Below are 22,263 nucleotides of genomic sequence, written 5' to 3'. Positions count from 1 at the left end.
TCCTCAACTGTTGAGGGGAGTAGGCACTCCCCGAGCCAGTCATCTCCAGCCTTGAGGCGTCGCATCATGCTACACAGTACACCTCTGGGAAGTAAGCATCCATCATCCCATCCATCCTGCCAATCATAGTTTCCACTTAGAATCACCCGATTCAAGATCGGCCTACCTGGCAGGTTGAATGAGGGTCGGTTGTTGGGTCTGTACACGCATCCCTCTCGGTAAAAGGCATAGTAAAGTACGGTATTGGCTGGTTTAATCCCGTTGGCGCTAGTAAGCTTCTCGAATGTCGTTGGTTGTTTCTTCATTGCGTCACGGCCGCCGAGCTCCAGCAGGTTGTGACGGACGGAGATAGAAGGTGTCGCCGCAGGTGGATGGACTACTGCTATAGGAAACCACGTACAGAGCAACAGCTTACGTTTTGAGTTGTTGTTCCTGTCATAACACTCTCTTGCACAGGATTAGATCACGAGTGTCTGGTTGATGAGGGAAAAATGAAGACTATCTTCAGGTTTTAAAGTGGGAAACTCTGTCCGGATGGTGGAATAAACTCAAAAGTGGTTGATGTAATACGGAACAGTCGCAGAGTTTCACCAACTCCGATTGCCAGTGATGAGCGGGAGACTACTATCAGTCTAGCAGGCATGGAAGAAGAAATACCACGACAGATATGTAGAGCCCTTCAAGAAAAGAAGGGATCATCTCCTGCCCCTCTCGCGCATCGCGCTAGATAATAATGCTCGATGATATATTCACGGCGCACCTTCATGGATGATGTACCGCTGCTGCAGAGGAGGGGAAGGATAATGCGACTGCGATGAGGGGAAGCTAATCTATCTGCTATTCGAGGAACGGCATATCCCAGACAGTGCCAGGCCAATGCGTGTTTCCAATGCCCCTCGATCAGCGACTGACCAGCGACTCCGGTGTACCGAGTAGTAATAGAAATGTCCGTAATGTTCAGTTCATTGGCTGCTCCGACCACCAGTCTGCATGATGGCGCCGGTGATTATGCAGGCTGCGATTGGGGAGTCCCAGCCCATCCGTATTGGCACCAGATGGTGAAAGTAACCTCTCTGTATGGGCTGCAGACAGCCTGAATCAAATGGTGGATATCATGATCTGGGAGAGCTGGGGGGACGGGTCATTCGTACCTGTTACCGTGGTTGACACATCTTTCTACCCCTCACGAGCAAAATGACTATCATTTCCATTTATTTTACCTTGGACGAGATGATTTTCTGTTCGACTCAGATTCGTAATGAAACCGGATAATAGGGGGGGATGGCCAACTCATGGAAAACAAATAATCAGGCGATCATTTTCCAGACAAAAGCCGATCAGAGGAAGTGTCCGGAGGGCAGAATTACCTGTTTGGGGGTGTTGGAGGATCATATCGATCGATCTATTCGGTCGGGACCAAGTGGTTCCATTCTACTATTAACAGCCGGCAGACTTGGCCAGACCGCCGGCCCCAGTGAGTGTCCACCCCAGCAGGGAGCGTGTGGATAAGGCAAGGTCGCTTGCTCATCACTCCCCCAACTGGTTCCTGCAAAGCAACGCCTGTCCGCCTGTGCTTCTGTCCTTCAAGTACGGCCTGCTTCCCCCGTCTTGCTTCTTTCTTTCTTCCTTCTCCTTCTCTCTCACATTCCAATACTTTATCTCTGGTGCCTAAACTCCCTTCGACTCCCCCTCCGCTGTACATAGCCGGTCACTTCCATCTACAGTACTTGCTTGAATTGTTGACTCCTCCCTATCAAATACTTAGCTCTACATTCTTGAGCTCAACTATTTGCCCAGACCATTATATTTGTTCCCCTCAACCAAACCCGCACATATCAAAGAGCTCAACTTTTCCTCATTCTACCTCCCATCACATTTCCAATGGCAGCTCCTCGTTCCAGTTCTTTGCGCGCTCTCCGCGTGCTCTCTCAGCAGCACTCTACCACCCCATCCATCCGTCGGGGCTTGCACATCACCGGCGCCCAGTCTGCACAACCCGCCAATGTCTCGGACAGGGCTTCCCTGTATGCCAGTCGCACTTTGGCTGATCTGAAGACTGAATGTGTGAAGCGGTCCTTGAGATCTAGTGGCTCCCAGTCTGAGGTATGCTATCTATGACATCTACACTCCTGGTCAAACCACAGTTATGGCTAACCATTATCTGCGTCGCTTAGCTTGTCGAACGTCTCTCCAACCATGATTTCCTTCAATCCCGTGCCTTCAGCATCGCTATGAAGAGGATCAACGGCAGCTCTAGCGCTGAGTATGTAGATCTGATCATCATGACAGCCCGTTACCTCGGGTAAAGCCAGTTCGGAACTAACATTCTTGCTCAACACAGAAAGAACCATGGCCGCCAATTCAACACTTCCCGTTCTAGCAAGGCCGTCGGTGACTCATCTACCGTTGACTTCGCTTACATGCCTTCTATGGCAGAGATCGATGCACCTGCTGCTCGTGCCGATCCGCAAATCCCGATCCTTTCCGACATCTATACCCACTATGACCCGACCCAGTCGCAAGAGGCCCCCATGAGGCCCCAGGTTTATACCGTGTCCGGGGGTGCTGGTGACATCTCCGCAAGTCCCATGACCGAGGTTGTTGACAACCACTCCGTGGACATTGATCCCTTCTCCCTAACCGAGACGGTTGGGAAGTCCAGATTCGGCGAGGAGCTGAAGAAGCAACAGAACGGTACCTCCGAACCAGGTGTCGTCCGGGAACTGTGGAGTGGTTTCTTGGAAGATCTTTTAGGTTCCAAACAGCAGCAAGCTCAGAAACATTGATGCTGCTTTCATGTTTGATTATATCTTCTGTCTCGTTTCTAGCGATGTGTGATGGTTACTCTTTCAAGGGCCCTTATTGCTGTCCTTTTGCCAATGTCTTTCGGGATTGAAACATAGTTATGGTTCTCTGTCTAAGGATCCTATCAAATCCATTCTGGTTCTTCCATGAATACACACTACAGTCTGTCCGTAAGAGCAAGTCCTCATGTAACCCACCTGGTATAGACCGGTAATAGCACACGACACATGCCCCGGATTAATGAAGAAGTGGACCATCCGGTAAAGCACGATCAGTCAGCTCATCCGGTTGAGCGGCTTAACCTAGGTACGATTCGGACCATGCATGCTAGGGCGCACCTTGTGCACGCCGGGGAAATAAGGCTTATCAGATCGGAGCAGGGGAAAATTATCATCACTCCGATCTAGCCTAGGTAAAAGCCGTTCCCGGGGACCCGGAAATGGGTAAAGTCAATCAGTAAAACCGTCGTGGGCTGATGGATTGTCCCCCGATATGTTCCGACCTCAAGCCGTTGGGAGTGGCTCATGTGAATTTACTCAAGGCATTTTGTTAGGCCATTGAGGTCTTACATCATGATAAAATGTAATAAATACCGCATATTGAAGTTGTGAGGCTCTCACTGTACTTTTTGATCCTCTCTCCTCGTATGCATGTCTGGGTGGTTATTGTTCCTGACTTTCGGGTGCGGCGGGTTTGTCAGGGGAGATGTCCGGAAACGGTTTTAGATTCGGACAAACCCGCTGCTGCTGTTGTTTCGAGACTTGTACCTTTTAGAGTGCATAATGCAAGGGACATTAATCTTCATTATGTTAATTTCGGGATTAGTTCTTCAGCACAAATATTGACTGCTAAGCCTCTTATGGATGCTTTCATTTCACTGTTGTAATTGACAGAGCTGAGACTGGTCTAGCCCGGCCACAGTGGCTGCCTCGGCTATGCTGAGTTGTTTCATGTTTAGTCTCGCTGGAAAGTGGGAACCTCTTTGCTTTTCCTCGAACACCCACCCCCGCCTTTTACTTTTCTTCTTCTTGCCATTCTTTGTACTTGCTACTGAGAACGTTGGCCGATAATGAATATGCTATCGTCTCTCATTCCTTGGATCGCATTTGTGGGGTCGATCGTCTACCGACCTTCGCGGTGATGGAATCCATGGGTGGTGTGGCTGTCAACTTAAACGAACAGCGAGCACGGAGCCCCGGCATTGCAGAACTCCGGCATTATGCACCAGCATTCTTTATATTAGTCGTTCGATGACGGTAGTGTCTCAGATGTATCAGCCCACGAACACCTCCGTGATATTTCCCCTTCAAAAGGTCCTACTGGGAGAAGCGATGGATGTCTGGACATATACCAAGCTTTACCGGTCCTCGTCATCTCGCAATTTAGGTGCCTGGAATAGTTTAGAAGACCTGCTACCGATTTACCAATATTCGTTGTTCGCTCCCAGCCAACTGACTACGGGGTCAATCTCGACGGTCGTTGGCTTATTGCAGCTGCAATGCGACGCCCTACGGATCCACTAAAATGCCAAGCTACAGTTGGAGGGGGCTGATGATGAGAGTCCGTCGAGTTCGATGCCCCCTCAGTGGCGCAGGAGTCGTCATCGCAATGGTTGGTGCATGTTCTGGACACCGCACATAACTAGGTGGCCAACCCCTCTTAGGTAAGATGCGAAATGAACGGACCCTTCTTCGTTGTCAATTTGGATATTAAGGAGAGCTTTTTTTTTTTTAGATTAGCTGGCGAAATTACTATCCTTTAGGGAATGTCTTTGAACTCTTTTAGGTAGGTAGGTAGTCTGTGCTATATATGTACGGTATTCTCCGCCAAGGGTACCGGATATCTAATCTATCCCTGCTAAAAGCCGATAGTAGGAGGGTATGATACTAAGAATGGAAAAATGATGTTTCACGGACTCATTTCTGCCTGTACGTTTCTCACAACTTGTGCTCAGGGGAAAAACATGATCGGTCTTGCCTGGGCTCCACCGCCGCCAAAAAAGGGCCTGTAGATCGAGGCCTGGATCATTGGCAGCAGCCAGTCGCAGGCGTCCGTTGCGCCGCGAAAACCTGCCGAGTGGGCCGTTTGGCTTTGGGTCTCCCCACGATGTAAGCATAATCATTCTGTGCCTGAGTGTGAATTCTCCTGGAGGCTGCATCTTGATTCTTAACTGCATGAACAGCACTTACGTGCTATTTCTTTTTTCCTTCTTCCTTCATTTCCGTGTTCATTCTCTTGATTTTCTTCTTTGTCTCGACATTTACAAATAACCTTTTCTGATTACTTCTTTTTTTTACTCGCCTCGTTTCTTCCTATTCACTCTCTTTGTTAAGCATTCGTTTTTTAGCACCTTATCTTTCGATCATTTCTTCAATCTTGACTTGTGTCTTTTTCACTAGCAATCTATCGTTGATATTTCTAGAGCATTGTCTTTGATTGTGTCATTCTGCCATTGACTCCATCTATGAAATTTTACTCTCAATCTGTCTAAAACCAAATTCTACTCTATCATCATACATTTGTATCACCTGATTTGGCTGAAATAGGAGCATCCGGCACCTCATCGTCTGCGTCAGACAATTGCGATACATTCCTCGCTTGCATCTGTTTCTTGATTGTTCTAAAGTATGCATCTCCCACAGCGTCTCGTTACAGCAGCATATCTTTGCGCCAGTGCCACGGCTTTCATTCCATACACCATCGAACTTGATACGTCGGATGACATTTCAACTCGTGATTCATTATCTCGCCGTTTTCTGCCCGTGCCAAAACCGAGCGATGCTCTGACAGACGGCTCCACTTCTTCCTCCAGCGATGAGTCCCTGTCGCTGAACATCAAAAGGGTTCCCGTTCGCCGTGACAATGATTTCAAGATTGTGGTAGCCGAAACTCCCTCCTGGTCCAACACCGCCGCTCTCGATCAAGATGGTAGCGACATCTCATACATCTCTGTTGTCAATATTGGAACCGATGAGAAATCTATGTACATGTTGCTCGACACAGGAGGCTCTGATACTTGGGTTTTCGGTACCAACTGCACGTCCACACCCTGCACGATGCATAACACCTTCGGATCGGACGATTCCTCGACCCTTGAAATGACATCTGAAGAGTGGAGTGTGGGCTACGGAACCGGGTCTGTCAGCGGCTTGCTCGGCAAAGACAAGCTCACGATTGCGAATGTAACTGTACAAATGACTTTCGGGCTTGCTTCCAACGCATCGGATAACTTCGAGTCGTACCCTATGGACGGCATTCTCGGTCTCGGTCGGACTAATGATAGTTCCTACAACAACCCAACCTTCATGGATGCTGTTGCAGAAACTAACGTCTTCAAGTCGAACATTGTCGGATTTGCCCTTTCGCGTAGCCCGGCCAAGGACGGTACCGTCAGCTTTGGCACTACTGACAAGGACAAGTACACTGGCGATATCACCTACACCGACACCGTCGGATCGGACAGCTATTGGCGAATTCCTGTGGACGATGTATATGTTAGCGGCACTTCATGCGATTTCTCCAACAAGTCTGCCATCATCGATACCGGCACGTCTTACGCTATGCTTCCTTCGAGCGACTCGAAGACGCTGCACAGTCTGATTCCCGACGCCACTTCTTCTGGGAGCTACCACATTATTCCGTGCAACACGACTGCTAAGCTACAAGTGCAATTCTCCGGTGTGAATTACACCATCTCGCCAAAGGACTACGTGGGAGCAACTTCAGGTTCTGGATGCGTTTCGAACATTATCAGCTATGACCTATTCGGTGATGACATTTGGCTCCTGGGCGACACCTTCCTCAAGAATGTGTATGCCGTGTTTGACTACGATGAGTTACGGGTCGGATTTGCAGAGAGATCCTCGAACAGCAGCTCTACGTCGAACTCTACGAGCTCTGGAACAAGCAGTACCTCGGGATCCACTACAACGGGCAGCTCAACGACTACAACGAGCTCTGCTAGCTCCAGTAGTTCTTCTGATGCTGAATCGGGAAGTGGAATGGCCATGCCCGCTCCTCAGTATTTCTTCTCTGCTTTGGCGATTGCTTCTCTCATGCTTTGGCTGTAATCAGCTTTGGGGAAAGGCTTTCGCGTCCACTCGGCGTCTGAAGCTCAGGCAACGTGTGCATCATTTACAACTGCTGCTGATTTCTATCTGCATATTTTCTTAGAGCCTGGACGGCGTGCGGATCATATTATCTTACATTCGAAGTCCTTCTCTAATCAATCAACTTTCATTCTTACTTCACCAGTGCTTGCTCGCGATAACCCCTATCTAATCGAAATGGTATAAAACATTGCATCCGCCATCCACTATCGGGAATTTTAAAGAACCTTGTCCGGGATGAGTGTGTATGACTTCGGGTACGATTCTGACATGACAATTAGCTTTCATCCCAAGAAATCATCCTGATCACCTTACCTAGTATGGACTTATCAAAGTCCTTAACGCTGTTGTATCCTCCAACAGCCATCAAGATATCGAAATCAGCCAACAGCGACTTCATCACATGACGAACACCCTCCTCACCCATAATACTGAGGCCCCAGATCCAGAGCCGGCCGACGAAAACAAAGCGAGCTCCCAGAGCCAGCGCCTTAGCGACATCACTGCCTCCACGAACACCAGAATCAAACATGATGTAAATCTGATCACCGACCGCATTGGCGATATTCTCCAACGCATCAAGACTGGCAATGGCACCGTCCACCTGTCTACCTGCATGATTGCTCACCACAATACCATCAACCCCATACTCAACGCACTTCTTCGCATCCGCTACAGACTGGATCCCCTTGATAGCGAACGGCCGACCCCCAGAAATCTTCTTCCACTGTTCGATCAACCAGGGGATCTTCTCCCACGACCAAGCACGCCCATGCCAAACGGAATCAATCCACTTGGCCGACGCAGCCACCACATCCTTTTCCGGGTCAATGCCCGCCTCGCGACACCGTTTCTGGAACACCGGATCCGTCAAGCCAAGGTCCGCCCCGATGCCGCGGTAAAAGGCATAATTGGAGTTGGCGACGTCGTCATGCCGCCAGCCCAATTGCCAGGTATCAGTTGTGAGAATCAGCGCATCGAATCCGGACTTCCAGGCCCGGTTGAGCAGGGACAAGGTCAGCTCGTCATCATGTGGCATGTATAGCTGGAAGAAACGGGGGCTGCCTTGGCCGTTGGCTTCGCCGACTTTCTCGATGGGAGTGCTCCCTGCTGTGGAAAGACAGTAGGGGAGGTTGAGTTCGCCGGCCACTTTGGCTACTGCGAGCTCGGCGGATGGGTGGTAGATCTTGTTGATCCCGATGGGTGCGAAGCCGATTGGGGCGGATACTTTGTGGCCGAAGATCTCGGTGGTGGTGTCTCGCTGGTTGGTGTCCACTAGTTGGTTGGGGATGATCCGATGACGGAAGAAGGCTTGCCGGTTGGCGAGGTGGGTGTTGGACATGCCTGCGTTGGAGGAGGCATAGAACCTGGATGGGTTAATGGGTCGGGTTTTTGTCTATTGGAGGGGGGTTAGGTGCATACCAGCCCCCTTGGCTTAGCTTCTTGTGCGCCTCCTCTTCGAGCTTTCTGGGGTCTGTTGCACAGATAGTCTTGTCAGCGAGCAAGCAAGGTGGGATGGAGTAGGGATGTGGAAGTGTTGTGTACCTGTGTTGAATGGTACTGTTTGGCCATCGTTTACTTTCCAGAAATTCTCACGCTGATACAGAGCCCATTGGGGGGTTGTTCGCTTCTCAATGTTGGGGTTGGTTGGGTCACTCATGGTTGCAGTACAGAAACAATGTTTCTTGCAGTTGTATACAGACAAATCAAGTATAGACAGATGTTATCTATATGGAGATTCTATTCTGATATAAGACGAATTGCAAAAATATGCAAAAGATATTTTACAATGAGATACTACGAAAAAAGAAAACCACAACATACATACAAAGTAAAAAGAACCAATTTATACTTGGAATGACTTCACCTTGACGCAGCTCTCGGGCGAGAGAAACCAAGTTGGTTCCTGAGGCCACCCAGCAAACTGGCCTGAAGATCAACTTCTGCCTGACTCGCGGTCCCTCTCTTGGTCACACCGGAGCTCAGGTACAGAGTAGCTCCCTCTTCACGGGGGTGCATAGTTGCTCCTGTTAATGGCCCCTTTTAGTGCATGAGATGGTCGATATCGGAGGAGAGCAGCGGCGATGATGTCATTGCACAGTAGTCGGGATCATCACGATTCATTTTCTACTTCATTTCACCCTTATATCTTTTCACGGGGATGAAGAATCACCCTACCTCCAGTTCATATGTTTAACATGTAAATATAACTCAATGGCTTACTTATTCCATACCGAACCCGACATGTCAGTTCAGGGAAATATACTTTCTCGCGTTACCGACTTGCTCCGGCCATTGAAGCCGGAGCCGGAACAGCCGTCGGGAGATCCGCTTCAACTACCGAAGCCGAAAGTTCATCTTCGTGTTCGACACATCATCTTTGATCCATACTTGTCTCTTCTTTCACTTTTGCAACTGTACACTATATCCTGAAATCTATTCATTCGGATAGACAGAAGAGAACTGGATTCACCATGTTCGGCTTAAGTACAAGACGCTCCGCCGCGTCGCGCTCCAAATGTCTTACCAACACCCCGACCAGCTTAAGTAGCAGTGTCCGCTCACCTGCACACCGATCTCTGCTCTCAGCCCGCGACTTTCACCCCAGTCAACACAATGCCGCATTCCGACCTACCTGGATGCCTATGAGAGTCAAGACTCCTTGGATTGAAGCACTCACGAAAAGCCGCGAGACTGCAAAGTCTAGTCAGGGGGCTGCTGCTGCGCCCTCGGCGAAACCTGATCTGACGCCGAAGAAGATGTCGGATAGTTATTATAGCGCCGTAGGTGCACTTGCTGGCCTTTGAGGGGTGTGGATTTAGCTGATTGATGTGTTTGAGTCTAGGTTCTGCCTCTGGCTCAGGATAAGTGGCTGCTTGATACGTATCTTAATGCTTCGGGACATATCAGGTGAGTGCCTCTGATATCTGTTTTTGGCGGCGATGATTTACTGATGGCTGCAGATTGGGGTCCCTGCTTATGGACCTCGATGCGCTGGCGGGTGTCATTGCCTACAGACATGCTGGTGACTCGGTCACTACGGTCACGGCGGCCGTGGATCGCATTACCATTGAGCATCCGCTGATGGAGATCTGTGACCTCGAACTCAGCGGTCAGGTCACATATGCGACGGGTCGCTCTAGTATGGAGATCTCCATTCAGGTGGCCAAGGCTCCTGCTCCGGGAAAGGAGGTTGAGCCGGAAGATGTGCTCATCACCTGTGCGTTTACGATGGTGTCGTTGGATCCTGCGACGAAGAAGTAAACCTATGCCACCCTACCTTCTACATCTACATGCTGATGTTCTCCCCCCAGGCCCGTCAACATCGCCCCCCTAGTGGTCGAAACAGCCGAAGAGCGTCTCCTCTTCAAGCAAGGCGAAGAGAACTACCAAGCTAAGAAAGCACTACGATCCAAGAGTCTTCTCGAGACAGCCCCCGATGCGGAAGAAAGTAACCTCATTCACTCCATGTGGACAAAGGAGATGTCCTACCTCAGTAAGTGTCCTTCCCACCAATCCAAGATATAACTCATCAATAACCGAACAACAGACCCCGAAAACCCCGCCCAACGGCCCTCCAACAACGTCTTCATGAGCGACACCGTGCTCAAATCCGCCATGATCATGCAACCCCAAGACCGCAACCGCCACAACTTCATGATCTTCGGTGGCTTCCTTCTCAAACAGACCTTTGAGCTTGCCTTCTGCTGCGCCGCGTCCTTCTCGCATTCTCGCCCCAACTTCATCTCCCTGGACCCTAGCACGTTCGAGAACTCTGTGCCTGTGGGCAGCGTGCTGTATCTGCGCGCCACGGTGGCGTACACGGAGCCGCTGGAACGCGAGGGCGTGGAGAGCAAGTACACGAAGGTGCGGGTGCGGGTGGACACGAAGGTGAGAGATGTGGAGCATGGAACTAAGAAGCCCACGGGCATGTTTAATTATACCTTCCTCGTGGAGAAGGATGTGCAGGTCATGCCCAAGAGTTATAATGAGTTTATGATCTGGACAGATGCTAGGAGACGGTCGGAGAATGCGGCGGCTATGTTGCATGGGTCGAAGGAGCCGAGTGCGTTGAGAGGATTGAAGGATAGTGTTACGGAGTAGATACTACTACTACTACTACTACTACTACTACTACTACTACTATGGAGTTTGGGTGGATAGTGTAGACTTTCAGTTGTTTTGCAGTTGGTTCGTTCTGTATCATAGTAGAGATATATAAGTTGTCATGTCAACATATTCCGGTCAACACTAATGTTCGATGTGATCCTTTACGTATTCAGACATCCTATACTTGTGTGTCAATATAACTACTATATTACAACAATATATTTCAGCTACAACCCTGCTACACAACAGTATCGTCTATATTGAACCAATGTCCATCTATTAGTATTCAGCCTATACCCATGTCACATGACATCATCGATCAATTCCCCGCCAAACCAAACCAAACCAAAACACAACAATATTCGATCTTGTCAACAATCCCTCACTACTTCCTCAACAAACACTCCCAAACCCAACTATACATAGAATAGACACCATGTCAATGTCCCTCCAAAACATCTGGCATCTGCGCCGAGTAGCAGATACAGCCGCCAAAGCATGTTACATTTGCTACAAGCCATCGAGTAGTGTATTAATCACGCCTGATAATCGGGTATGGGGCCCCTTTCACTCCCCTCCAATCTCCATGTTTCCCTTTTTGAGATATATGATCATAGTTTACTACTTGATACAATGAGTTTTCTTGTCTGGACACCGGCTAAGTATGCATCAGGACTTCTTCTACGTCTGCCCCTCTCACCTCCAAGACCGCCACTTCTGTTCTCCTATTGTCGATACAGAAGCGGCAGCCGCCAAAGCCAAAGAAGAGGCTATGGCGAGGGAAATTGAGAGGGTGAAGAAGGAGTATGAGGAGAAGCAGCAGCGGAAGAAGAAAAAGGATGCTGAGAAAGAGAAGGACGACAAGAAGGAAGATGATAAAGATAAAGATGATAAGTCTGCTACGAAGAAGGGGGATGAGGAGGATAAGAAAATGCAAAAGGAACGGGATGACAAGGTTCGTTCTTCTCTTCATATCTCTATCTTCTATGTTCTTGTTTGTCTTTAACTGTAATTGCTAACACAATATAGATTGAGAGTATCAAGAAATCATCGACCACTTCGTCGGATGACTCGCCGAGGGTATTTGCGTTGCATAAGTATTTCTCTCTGCTCTTGTATGAGGTTATGTGTGATCATTGCTAATCCATGTAGGAACTTCTACCAGATGCGTATCGACAGGATGCGCAATGCTGAGATGGCTAGAAGGAATCGTCAGCGTTTGCAGGATCCTTCTCTGTTCCCGTCTGTCCCGACTGGGGGGCTGTAAGCTTGAGTCTGGAGCTGCAGGATGATGAGGTTCTTGTGGATGGATGCTGGACTGCTGACGACGTGGACGGGCGCCTACAGTTCACTTTCTGGGTCGCCTGGTATGTCTAGCTTGTGGCTGGATCCTTCGGTGCTCACTGTGATTGTATCGAGCTTGTTGGATATGATCGCCTGATGATTGTCTGGCTGATGAGGAGTCCAGAGTCAGACATCAGCAGTTGCTGGACAGTCGGTGTATCGGATACGGGCTCGCGACGCGAGTACATCTGCTCGAGCGTGAGACACTGTCACCGCGCTTTGCAAGGCGACACGCCACATGTCACGACCAAGTCAATACTTCAATGCCGAGACTGTTCTTACATCTGCTACACCAGCTTCAGTGCTCTGCCTAGGTACTACACTACTACCAGCTCAAGCGACGATCGCTCAGCTCTCCACCGACATATCCGTCACTCAGAGACTCATGGCCGCCCTCGCTAGAATAGCCATCATTACGCGGCTCACCGGAAGCAGCTTATACTGTCTCACATTTCCGGCAAGACACGGAAGCCTTAAGAGACACTTTGCACAGCCTTAACGGATCCCGGAAGTACCATAGCTTCTAGAAGCGAACTGCCTGCCTAACGGAGCCGAGAACGCAGGGCGTCTGACAGCCTTACGCGATGTCAAATCCTACAAGGCTACAACCAGGGGTTTGCAGCCTGATCCAGCAACCCGATCGGAGCTTGTAGTACTCAGAAGACATAACCAGATGACCGTGTTGTGTGTTAATCAGAAAGCGAACTGTACTGCTCGTATTGAAGAATCATCGTACCGACTCCCTCCTACAACAAACCCAAAAAATAAGCGCCCCCCAAAGAAAGAATGTCAGAGAAATAGAAAACGCGCGGACCATGCCCAGAAACCCGTCACATGCACTATGCTCCATAAGCGATGAAATTAAGCATCGATGTGATGCATACGTATTAGATGAATACAACATACAATATACTAGAGAACTAGACAATGTATCCATCCATCTAACCCATCAACAACTCTGTAATACACATATTAGGCAGATAAATAACTCACCCCTCATTTTCCTCCTGACCACTCTCCCCTACAGAGCAATAATACTCCCCTAAAGAAAAAAGATAGTTAGTTAGAAAGAAAAGGGAAACTCCTCATGCAAAGCAGTGGATCCCCAAACGAGGCAGTGCAAATTAGTATCACCCAATCCCAATCATCCAGGACTAACTCTTAGCCCCTCTCTCTCTCTCTCGCTCTCTTTCTCTCCGTGCCAATATTGGCTCATGTTCTTAATGCACTCAGCTATATACAGAATATAGTACACCCATAGTAAAGGGGGTGAGGTGAGTGACTCGGTTAGGTTTTCCCTGTCCTAATTAATTAATCAACTAGTTAACTAGCTGTCCCCCCGCCCCGACCCCCCCCCAAACCCCATTTTTCAGCCCGCGATATAGATAGAATGAATAGTGGTTTTTTGCCCTGTAGGGCGGGTTAGATTTATCCGTATCGTTGTACCTCTCTTTATTATTATTTGTTCTGGTTTTATGGGATTGGTTTGGTTGGTGGGATGATAATGATGATGATGTGTATATGTAAAAATAACGCCAAGATTAACGACTACATCTTATACTGTGTCTCTACTGAATAGTATTTATGTTACTTGTGATGATCGTGAGATGAGATTGACGTCATGTAGGGCGGAGACTAGAATACTTTAGGTAGTGGTGGTAGATAAAAGTACTGTTGTTTTTATTAGGGTAGGAGGTTAGAGTAGAGTATAGTGCTATATTGCTGAGGGGGAATGTGTTTGAGAGGTGTTTGATAGTAACTTCGTAGATGGGAGAGTAAGAATCTCGTGGTATGGGGTGAGAGAGAGACCGATTATCCGGGAGTAGTTGGTAGTTACTAAACTACTTGTTTAGGCAGGTAAGTAAGGACTTATGATGATGATGATGATGAATGCAGGATTGCCACTTCATTATATTATACCACTCCATCCTATGGTATATACAAGGCATTAATACAGATGAAATGAAAAATACACTGAATCCCATTGCACCACAACAATACCGGAAAGAAAGGTAATCTTCAAAATACGGTATTGTACCAGCCCGGGATCAGCTCATCCATGGCTAGCGCGCCCCAGTTGCGTAAGAGCAGTTTGCACAGCCCCCGTGCCGGCGCTAGTGAAGCAGCCTAGACCTTCGCTAGTTCTACCCACCCTTCTCTTCCCCCCCCCCCTCCCCAACCTAGCCCGGATGAGCAGAAAAGCAGCAGCAGGCTTGGCAAGTTACAGTTGTCGCGCGCGCCGGGAATCATTAGTCATCGGGGAGGCCCAGGAACTTGTGCCAGGCCCCGAGAACTCTGATTTTTCTCCCCGATCTGCCCTTCTGGCTTCGCAGATCCCGGGTCTTACGTCACCGCCTGATTGGGTGCTGCTAGCTGGGGCCCGTGGGGCTGCCTTAAAACAGCCTCGTGGGGTCGGTGGGGTTATGCCCTGGATCCTGACAGGTCCTAGCGCTTAGAAGTTCTACAATTTCCCCCCTCCCATTCCCTTCCTTCTTTCCCACCCGACACGAGCTGAATCCAATCAGTCCTTTTAGGCTAACTGATTTGATAAGATCATCTGGCTTGTAGCCGCCGAGGCTTGAGTTGGGATAGCTGAAGCTAGTGTGGTGCATTTGCTCTCATTGGCTGGGTTCTTGCTTGCTGGACCGGTAGTAGTAAACTGTATGTCTATCTCGACCTTGCTCTCTGTTCCAACTTGTCGCGGGATGATCGGCATCAGGGTCTGAAACCTGTCGAGCGCAGACCATACCCAAATCTAGTCTAGACCCGAGTCTGTATTGTGCATAGCTGCGTTGTGTCCTTCCTTTTGTGCCCCCAATAGTGTACGGATTCGGGCTATTCCGCCAGCCTCCGCATACCATAGCAGAAGCTCTGAACGCCACACTTGCGTGCGTGGCCCATCTTTTCACGGACCATCTTTGTCTGTTTTCAGTTCAACTATCGTTTTCCTAAACTTTGAAATCAGATGGCGCCGCTTCTAATGCCACGTGACGTAATTTGGCTCTGCAACCCGCTGGTTCGTCATTTAGAGACGTGGCTAAGGGAGCCTATCAACGAGCATGCTTAGACTTCTGACGGAGCCTTGCTGCGCCGTGATCTACCCCTGGCGAAGTCAACGTTAGGTAGCGCTACCAAAGTCTAAAGGTTTCCGCGTCCGTTGCTCTCATCCGTGGGATTAGTCCGCATTCCAGGCGGCAGACGAATGCCCATCGCAGCGGGCAAGTTGCCTGGTCCGCGGGTAATGTTGACCCTCTCGGAAATGTCCACTCTGGCCTTTGCAAGGCCAATCGCAGGGACAACCCACTCGCCGCAGCTACATTGCATACCTTGCCAGGCAAATTTGCCAATGTTGGCTCCGCAGGACGAGTTGGGGCAGGTCAGACGGCCAGACAAAGGGGCGTCTTCTGGCGGCGCTCCATAAGGCGAGCTGGAGGTTTCTCCATCGGTGCCAGGAAAGAGCGACGGGCGCATCCATGTCAGTGGGTGCAAGAAGACATGAGCACAATCAGCTGTGCTTGCTCCGGCGTTCTTTTGAGTGGTATGGGGGATGATGAATTGCGTGGTCGCCAACTTACGCCTGGTGATGTGATCAGGAGGAGCTCATAGATAAGCTTTAAAAGGATCGTAATTAAGACTAACCGGCATTTGCGACATTTGATCTCTGTCATACGACCCGCAGGCTCCTGTGATTGGCGCGGCTGCTCATCTTCAAACAGCACGGACTTCATTTCGGGTGCTCGACCACATGCTACACTCTCCTCCACCTCGCGGCGGTAAAGCCACCGGCTGTAGAGGGGGTGGCTGGTAACATCATCTGGACACCCCATCTGATGGTAGACGGAGAGCTGCTCCATGAATCCAGGATTTGGCTCACATAGCGGTCGGTTCTGTCTGATGATGTCAAGAGCGGACTCTGGTGTCAGTGCGCTAGGCTGACGGTTGAGCAGATACGCGATACAAACAGTGGCTGATCGGGATTTTCCCATCGCACTATTAACAGTCAGCACGCTTGTCATTCTAAAAGCGCAATCGAACATCCTTGTTACACAAGGTCAAGTGAACACCATGAATCACGTGATGTTAAAGCACGGCTTCAGCAGGCATCATAAAAGCACAGGGACTAAAGTAATAGGAAGGGGTAGGGTACTAGTCCTGGGTAAAGACCTGGGAGCAGGTCTTACCAAGGAAACATGTGGAGATATCCTAAGAGCAGATAAACGAGGGAGGACTAAACTAACCAATGTACAAGCACTCCTCCGCCGGCATCAAGACCGGACTGGATGAACTTTACAGCAGCTGGGAAATGTTCTAGTAAGTTCTCATCGTCGACATCGTCGACCTCTATACAATGGTGTTGAAAAGACTCGAAGATATCATCAGCTGGTTGGAGGCGTAACACGGAAACAACATGTGTAATGTTTGCTCGAGTCAAGGCTGCCTTGTTCTTGAGTGCCAGTATGCTACGTTCAACTCGGTGTTAGCAAGCTTCCTGAGAGCAGAGCACTATAACCCCTCTTGGACCCTGGGCCCATCATATGACGGGCCAAAGGAAGGCTTAGTATGGTAACAGAAAGTGAGAGACAAGGTAACCAACCCTCCAACATAGATATTCTGTCCAGGGATCTGATTCATCGCCATGTTGACAATCTATCGAAACAGCGATCTAGATAAATAATGATGGCTCTAGATCGGGTCGACGATGCGAAAGAATATGACGATGATAAGAGGCAGAGTGGCCATGAATGATAGCCAAGATCGGACCTGAACATTCGATATGGCGCCAAGAAATTGGAGCGGCATCTGATTGGCTGGAGGCAATCCTGCAATGGCGGCGTGAAAGAAGAAACTTAGGGTGTAGGGCAAGGGTAAGGGTAACATAACAGCAGCAGGTATTTGACACCTAAGGCATTAAGACAGACCCCGCATAACTAACGGTCATTCCTTCGGCCGGCTTTGGCATGTAGCACGGACTCGGCCCAGCGTATTACTCTCTTCCTCTATACGATCATTGGCAATAATTCTTTTTAGAGGAGTGAATTACACGCTGCACAGCCCCCTTGGTTTCTCTAATCACTTCATTACCCCTCATTCATCCCGCAAGTCTACAAGATGTGTGACATGCAATTGGCTCCCCATTAGCCAGCGCATCCAGCTCCTGGATCCCCGGGTCCCTCCCGCTACCAGCGTGATCCTCATCTAGGCCCCTGGTGGCACAAGGGGCGCTGGCTCAGAGGGCGTGATATGTCCGGAGCAATATTGGCCTGACGCCGTTGGCGTATCAGTCTGATTAATTGAAGCGGCAATTTTTGATAGGAAACCAGGGAAGGCCTTGTCGTACTACTGCAACTATCGAGACGATCTCGACCAAATCAATAGTCGTTTGATCCGTCACATTCAGAGCCGAGGAGGCCAAAACAGTCCCCGGTAGATAGTTAGTTAGTCCTCGGTCAGTCAGGCTCAGATGCCAGTGCTCGTAATACTAGTCTAGTGCCTACCCAAGCAGCTAGAAGTCGCCGGTTCCGGTCGTCGATCTAGCTCATCGCTTAGGCCTTGTTTGCTGCCAAGGCTTCGAGAGCTGGTTTGGAATGGAAATTGCACTATAGTCCGGCTGAGATGAATGCTAGTGGTATCATGGTCAAGAGTGTGCAATCCAATTATATGGTCTATGCGCAGGTATAGTTCGGCGAGTGAATCCTCTAGCGCCTGATTGTATCATATTCGGTGAGACGTGGTTTGCCTGGCTAAAGCAGAGTCCTACCTGTAGTACGTATCGAGTACGTGTTCCATCCATCCATCCAGCAATAATCACTCCATTGCTGGCATTTATTGGCTGCCAACCAGTTTCAGTCGCCGAGAATGGTACTGCATAGGTACGACCCAGGCAAGCGTTAATCGCTGACAGGGCCAAGAAACAACCAGGTTTCTTGGTCCACTGCGCATGCAAGAGGTAATTGCTAGGTAGATAATGCTTGATTCAGTCTCCCGTGACCAATCAAGAAGTCGATAAAACTTGGACAAGAAGAAGCAAGCATGAACCGCATTTAGAAACAACTTGCTACCCACCTGCAGGAAAACAAGGGCTATCTTATCATGGCAGTGTAACCAACCACCCATACTTACCCAGAAGCCCGCAGGGTAACCATATTGCAGGGTGGGTTGTGGACTGTCTGATGACTTGGCTTCTAGTCCACATATGCAGCCTTACAATTAAATGGATTGACTGAAGCATGCCAAATACGAGCAAATCATTTGATATGACCAGAAATAGGTGCGGTAGGTGATGGTTGCTTTGCAGGGTCGGAAACTATCATGATACCTATCAACTATCGATCACTAATTCAAGACACGGCCTGTGCACGAGATTTAGCCTGCAGCCCCTTAAGGCTTAAGGCTGACGGCGCTTTTTTGTACGAGAGATGCTAAGCCTAACCCGACCTTTCTCCTCGGACAATTATTACTGCTACTACTCCTTCTTACATTCTTTTCCTTGCTTGCGTGGGTTGCCTTATCCTTCTTTTTCTTTTCAACCTGTTATACCTGCCTCTTACAGTATGGGGTGACAATGCACCGGACGAACCATCCAAACCAGCGCATTTTTGACCTACTTTTTTTTTTTTGGAGTAGTATAGTAACTTATCAAGGACATGGTTATCTGATGTCCCACCCCTGCTGCACTAAGAATCCATGGAGTTAAATTAGTATAGTAGTGTAGGTAGCTAGGCGGATAGGACACAAGCGACCGGGGGTCTCATTGGCCATGTATGCTCATGCTAGTTGTCCCATGGTGTTGATGCCCTGCACAAATCGGGCCAATAAAGTCCGATAATTGGAATTTCTTGAAGGACCTACTTACCAGATAGATGAATAGTTACGGAGTACTACTAGTAACTTCCTGTGAGGTAAAACCGAAGTGCCACCACACACAAACGGTGTAGTTCCCCCGAATTGCCACCACTACAACCACCTGGGTAACTACTAACTAACTAATTAACTAAGCTGTGGATGCATGAGTGCGTGTTCAGTCTGTGCGACGGTTGGGTTTTGTCGGTGGGCGTGTAAGATTCGTCCCAGAAAAATTTGTATCTATAGCAGTTTAGCAGTAAAACTAATACTAGAACTATAGAGGGAAAAGAAGTTTTATTGAGTCTCCCCCCTCCCAGCCCCATTTCTTGGCCATAGAGATTGAGTGGTGGATTGTCATTAATACCGCAGATGATGCTGTGTGTGTGTGTGTGTGTGTGTGGTGGTGGTGTTGCGCAATGATTGATTGCATTTTTACACAATAGGTTCGTGAAATATGGTCCACGCAGGAGGAATTCAGGCTGATTGTGGCAAAAATGGGGGTTGTTTAGTTTGTCTTGTTGACAATACGAATTAAATAACTTTCATTTTCGTGAAAGTACAGCCAGACCAGAGTCGGATAGTAGACTAGAGTGTTTATTGTTTGCAAAAAGTTGCCTTGTACGCAGATCTGTATCCCCCCTTCCTATTAATTCTATTTTATTCGTTATTATTATAATTACCATTCATTCTTTACAGTTTACTCCTGATCCCTTTTCCTGGTACCTCAAACTGACGGAGGACGGATAGAAGTTCGCTTGTTACATCCGATCCGTTAAGTCCGGGTTATGGGTTACTTACTTTACTTGGTATGGGACTGGACACGAGACGAGGGCCGACTTTTGCTGGCTGGCCAGCTGGCTGGAAGTCTGAGAGAGAGACAGATAGAAACCAAAAGAGCGAGCAGGGAAAGTTGGATCAGAGAGGGAAGGGACAATCAACTGATGATCCACAGGAGAGCAGAAACAAGATCAATGAAGAGACATTTTGGCTTACTCCGCAGTTATGATCAGAATTTTCATGTCTCTCTTTTGCCTAGGCCAGTTTATGGAGTATTTTTTCTCTTCTTTTTCTCTATTACTACAAAGTATTTGGCATTGTGTCTCTTACTTGTTGCTATTCTTCACCGTAGAGCGTTATCTACTTATCAGCTATAGATAGTCACCCACCCACCCCTCTAATGTTGAATTTCACGAGCAAGCACTGTTCGCTTAATTTTCAGCCCTTTGAAAATGAAATTATTGAAAAATTGAGTACCTAGAATTCATGGCCCGCCCTTCCCCCCTTCTTTTCCTGCACACATCCCCTTATGCCAGTGTTTCCAGGGAGTTCCTCGGATCGCAAGGTGCGACGGGGGGGAAATGCCAAATGACAGCAATGTGGCAGTGCATGTATCTAAGGCCAGAAGTGGGCCCCGCTAGACCATGATTGGCAGTGGGTCAAGCCCAACAGGGCCACTAATAATCGTTGTGACGGTCTTCCGCAACAACTCACGGTGGGGCGCCATGGAAAGTTGGAGTCGGTTGGTAAAGTACACTTGGGGCCTAGGATGCACTCGGTACCCTACTCCGGCCTGGTCGGCTTTAGGGCCCCTGCCTCTGCTGAGTTATTGCCTACCTTGGATAGATGAAGACCTCTTTTCTGGAATTATCCCTGAATTGGGGAGGTAATTGTGTGAATATGATCATAACCATGTTGATGATGACGATGAAGGAGCAGGATGATGATGAAAAGGAAAAGCACAAAAGGTGGCGGTAATTTTCGTAAAACTTAAAAATGATGCTGTCCCTGTATTTGTCGAAAAATGGACGCGCGCGGGTAAGGCGACGGAGAAAATGTTGGGCAAAGCAAAGCAACCACACTTGCTGCATACCACTCTTTTGGCAACTTCTACATGTTAGTTACTGTGTACCGGGCTGAAGGTACACCCAGAAGAGTAAGTAAAAAAAAGCAGACATAAAATAATGATTTTGATAATATACTTGAGATTGGGCTAGCTAGCCCCAGTGTTTTCCGTATTCTATGCTCCCCTATCAAATTCCTTTGAAACGTTCAGTTCTTCAGAATGAGAGTGTACCACTCACTGTATGTATCTAGTATGACCCGCAGTCACTCGACGCAATACCTACTAGTAGCTGGGAGCATACTACGTAGTATCACCGGAACTTCTGGATGAGCGCTAAGCCGATGAGAGGTACCTGACAAGAACTTGGTCGCCTTGGACTGAAATTGAGAAATGTTGCTTACAATTGAATGGGGGGCATTCGCCTAAGAGTCACCACAGTCACCACCGTGGAGAACGGGCCCCTCTAACCGATTTAACCTGTCACTTTGATTGATTATTGTGTCCTGGAATCTTCGCGCCCTCATTATCTGATGACGGACAAAAACCTTGTTTTTTACCTTTGCTTTCTCACCACAGCCCAATGGTGTAAGTAATAGTAGTAATGGAGCACCGACTGGAGAAGGGGGGAAAGAAGACGAGCCTATGAGACGTTGTCAGAGGTAATGGCTGGTATCTAGTGGAACACAAGTTGAGCAGAGTGCCGAAGAATCAACATGGCACTAAAAGTTGAACTACCAGCACTGCCTCATTCCAATCTAACCGTCCCCAGTCGTCCTTGCACTGTCAGGACCAATCCGGTTAGCCCTAGGCCTCACCGCTCTGCATCTTGGAATAAGTCCTGGCCGCTTTCCACCTGCAGTTCCCTGACTCGGTTCGGTCTGTTGGATCCAAGCTTCCTAATACACCATTTCTGTAGCCCCAGGTCGAACAAGATACCCTTTGTGGTACATAAGATGCCTGCTCGGATTTCAGTCATAATCCATCTTGTGTTGTTTATTTGCCGCCTTGCGGATGGGGAAATGAAAGAGGGGGGAAAGTCATAAGAAAAGAAACCCGGACACGTGGGGACTACTTGGTCTTTGATATCCAATGCGTGTCCCCTCTTTCTGCCGTCAATAGTACTGTACACTCATCACTCTGAGGATTGACCAGCTTCACCTTTAATTAACCCGGGTGACGATGGATATCGAGATATATGGGGTATCACCA

At 48.7% G+C, this 22,263-nt stretch overlaps 9 protein-coding genes across 9 annotated transcripts; 6 read left to right on the top strand and 3 right to left on the bottom strand.

Moving 5' to 3' along the window:
• Nucleotides 1-944: 944 nt before the first annotated feature.
• Nucleotides 945-1,672, top strand: BO83DRAFT_324280 (uncharacterized protein; the record flags this gene model as incomplete). The annotated part of the gene is made up of 3 exons (XM_025527970.1): nucleotides 945-1,058; nucleotides 1,276-1,348; nucleotides 1,452-1,672. 3 exons carry the CDS (start codon nucleotides 945-947, stop codon nucleotides 1,670-1,672), a joined length of 408 nt encoding a protein of 135 aa, XP_025383112.1.
• A 332-nt stretch (nucleotides 1,673-2,004) lies between these two features.
• On the top strand, nucleotides 2,005-2,971 carry BO83DRAFT_382760 (uncharacterized protein). Its single transcript, XM_025532301.1, has 3 exons — nucleotides 2,005-2,103; nucleotides 2,175-2,263; nucleotides 2,342-2,971. The coding sequence occupies exons 2-3, from the start codon at nucleotides 2,232-2,234 to the stop codon at nucleotides 2,784-2,786; spliced, it is 477 nt and encodes a 158-aa protein (XP_025383111.1). The 5' UTR covers nucleotides 2,005-2,103; nucleotides 2,175-2,231; the 3' UTR covers nucleotides 2,787-2,971.
• A 2,235-nt stretch (nucleotides 2,972-5,206) lies between these two features.
• Nucleotides 5,207-7,096, top strand: BO83DRAFT_161265 (aspartic protease PEPAd). Its single transcript, XM_025526321.1, has one exon. It carries the CDS (start codon nucleotides 5,433-5,435, stop codon nucleotides 6,873-6,875), a length of 1,443 nt encoding a protein of 480 aa, XP_025383110.1. The 5' UTR covers nucleotides 5,207-5,432; the 3' UTR covers nucleotides 6,876-7,096.
• Nucleotides 7,097-7,132: 36 nt separating this feature from the next.
• Nucleotides 7,133-8,574, bottom strand: BO83DRAFT_324321 (L-lactate dehydrogenase; the record flags this gene model as incomplete). The annotated part of the gene is made up of 4 exons (XM_025527974.1): nucleotides 7,133-7,179; nucleotides 7,230-8,281; nucleotides 8,337-8,388; nucleotides 8,460-8,574. 4 exons carry the CDS (start codon nucleotides 8,572-8,574, stop codon nucleotides 7,133-7,135), a joined length of 1,266 nt encoding a protein of 421 aa, XP_025383109.1.
• Nucleotides 8,575-9,388: 814 nt separating this feature from the next.
• BO83DRAFT_441501 (putative acyl-CoA thioester hydrolase) lies at nucleotides 9,389-11,018 on the top strand (the record flags this gene model as incomplete). Its single annotated transcript, XM_025536342.1, has 5 exons — nucleotides 9,389-9,697; nucleotides 9,760-9,824; nucleotides 9,878-10,174; nucleotides 10,229-10,410; nucleotides 10,465-11,018. 5 exons carry the CDS (start codon nucleotides 9,389-9,391, stop codon nucleotides 11,016-11,018), a joined length of 1,407 nt encoding a protein of 468 aa, XP_025383108.1.
• A 442-nt stretch (nucleotides 11,019-11,460) lies between these two features.
• BO83DRAFT_324498 (AAA-ATPase Vps4-associated 1 family protein) lies at nucleotides 11,461-12,291 on the top strand (the record flags this gene model as incomplete). The annotated part of the gene is made up of 4 exons (XM_025527977.1): nucleotides 11,461-11,577; nucleotides 11,698-11,979; nucleotides 12,054-12,121; nucleotides 12,177-12,291. The coding sequence occupies 4 exons, from the start codon at nucleotides 11,461-11,463 to the stop codon at nucleotides 12,289-12,291; spliced, it is 582 nt and encodes a 193-aa protein (XP_025383107.1).
• Nucleotides 12,292-12,373: 82 nt separating this feature from the next.
• BO83DRAFT_382757 (uncharacterized protein) lies at nucleotides 12,374-13,134 on the top strand. The gene is made up of 2 exons (XM_025532300.1): nucleotides 12,374-12,391; nucleotides 12,493-13,134. Exon 2 carries the CDS (start codon nucleotides 12,607-12,609, stop codon nucleotides 12,865-12,867), a length of 261 nt encoding a protein of 86 aa, XP_025383106.1. The 5' UTR covers nucleotides 12,374-12,391; nucleotides 12,493-12,606; the 3' UTR covers nucleotides 12,868-13,134.
• A 2,372-nt stretch (nucleotides 13,135-15,506) lies between these two features.
• dspC (dual specificity phosphatase YVH1) lies at nucleotides 15,507-17,006 on the bottom strand (the record flags this gene model as incomplete). Its single annotated transcript, XM_025527969.1, has 4 exons — nucleotides 15,507-15,945; nucleotides 16,008-16,358; nucleotides 16,607-16,828; nucleotides 16,879-17,006. The coding sequence occupies 4 exons, from the start codon at nucleotides 17,004-17,006 to the stop codon at nucleotides 15,507-15,509; spliced, it is 1,140 nt and encodes a 379-aa protein (XP_025383105.1).
• A 2,246-nt stretch (nucleotides 17,007-19,252) lies between these two features.
• BO83DRAFT_161104 (uncharacterized protein) lies at nucleotides 19,253-19,595 on the bottom strand. The gene has a single exon (XM_025526320.1). It carries the CDS (start codon nucleotides 19,532-19,534, stop codon nucleotides 19,352-19,354), a length of 183 nt encoding a protein of 60 aa, XP_025383104.1. The 5' UTR covers nucleotides 19,535-19,595; the 3' UTR covers nucleotides 19,253-19,351.
• Between the last annotated feature and the right edge of the window lie 2,668 nt (nucleotides 19,596-22,263).

This window comes from Aspergillus eucalypticola, assembly GCF_003184535.1.
Source record: "Aspergillus eucalypticola CBS 122712 chromosome Unknown BO83scaffold_37, whole genome shotgun sequence".
Classification (NCBI taxonomy): domain Eukaryota; kingdom Fungi; phylum Ascomycota; class Eurotiomycetes; order Eurotiales; family Aspergillaceae; genus Aspergillus; species Aspergillus eucalypticola.
Note: the sequence above shows the minus strand (reverse complement) of the source record. Positions and strands in the feature narration are given on the sequence as shown.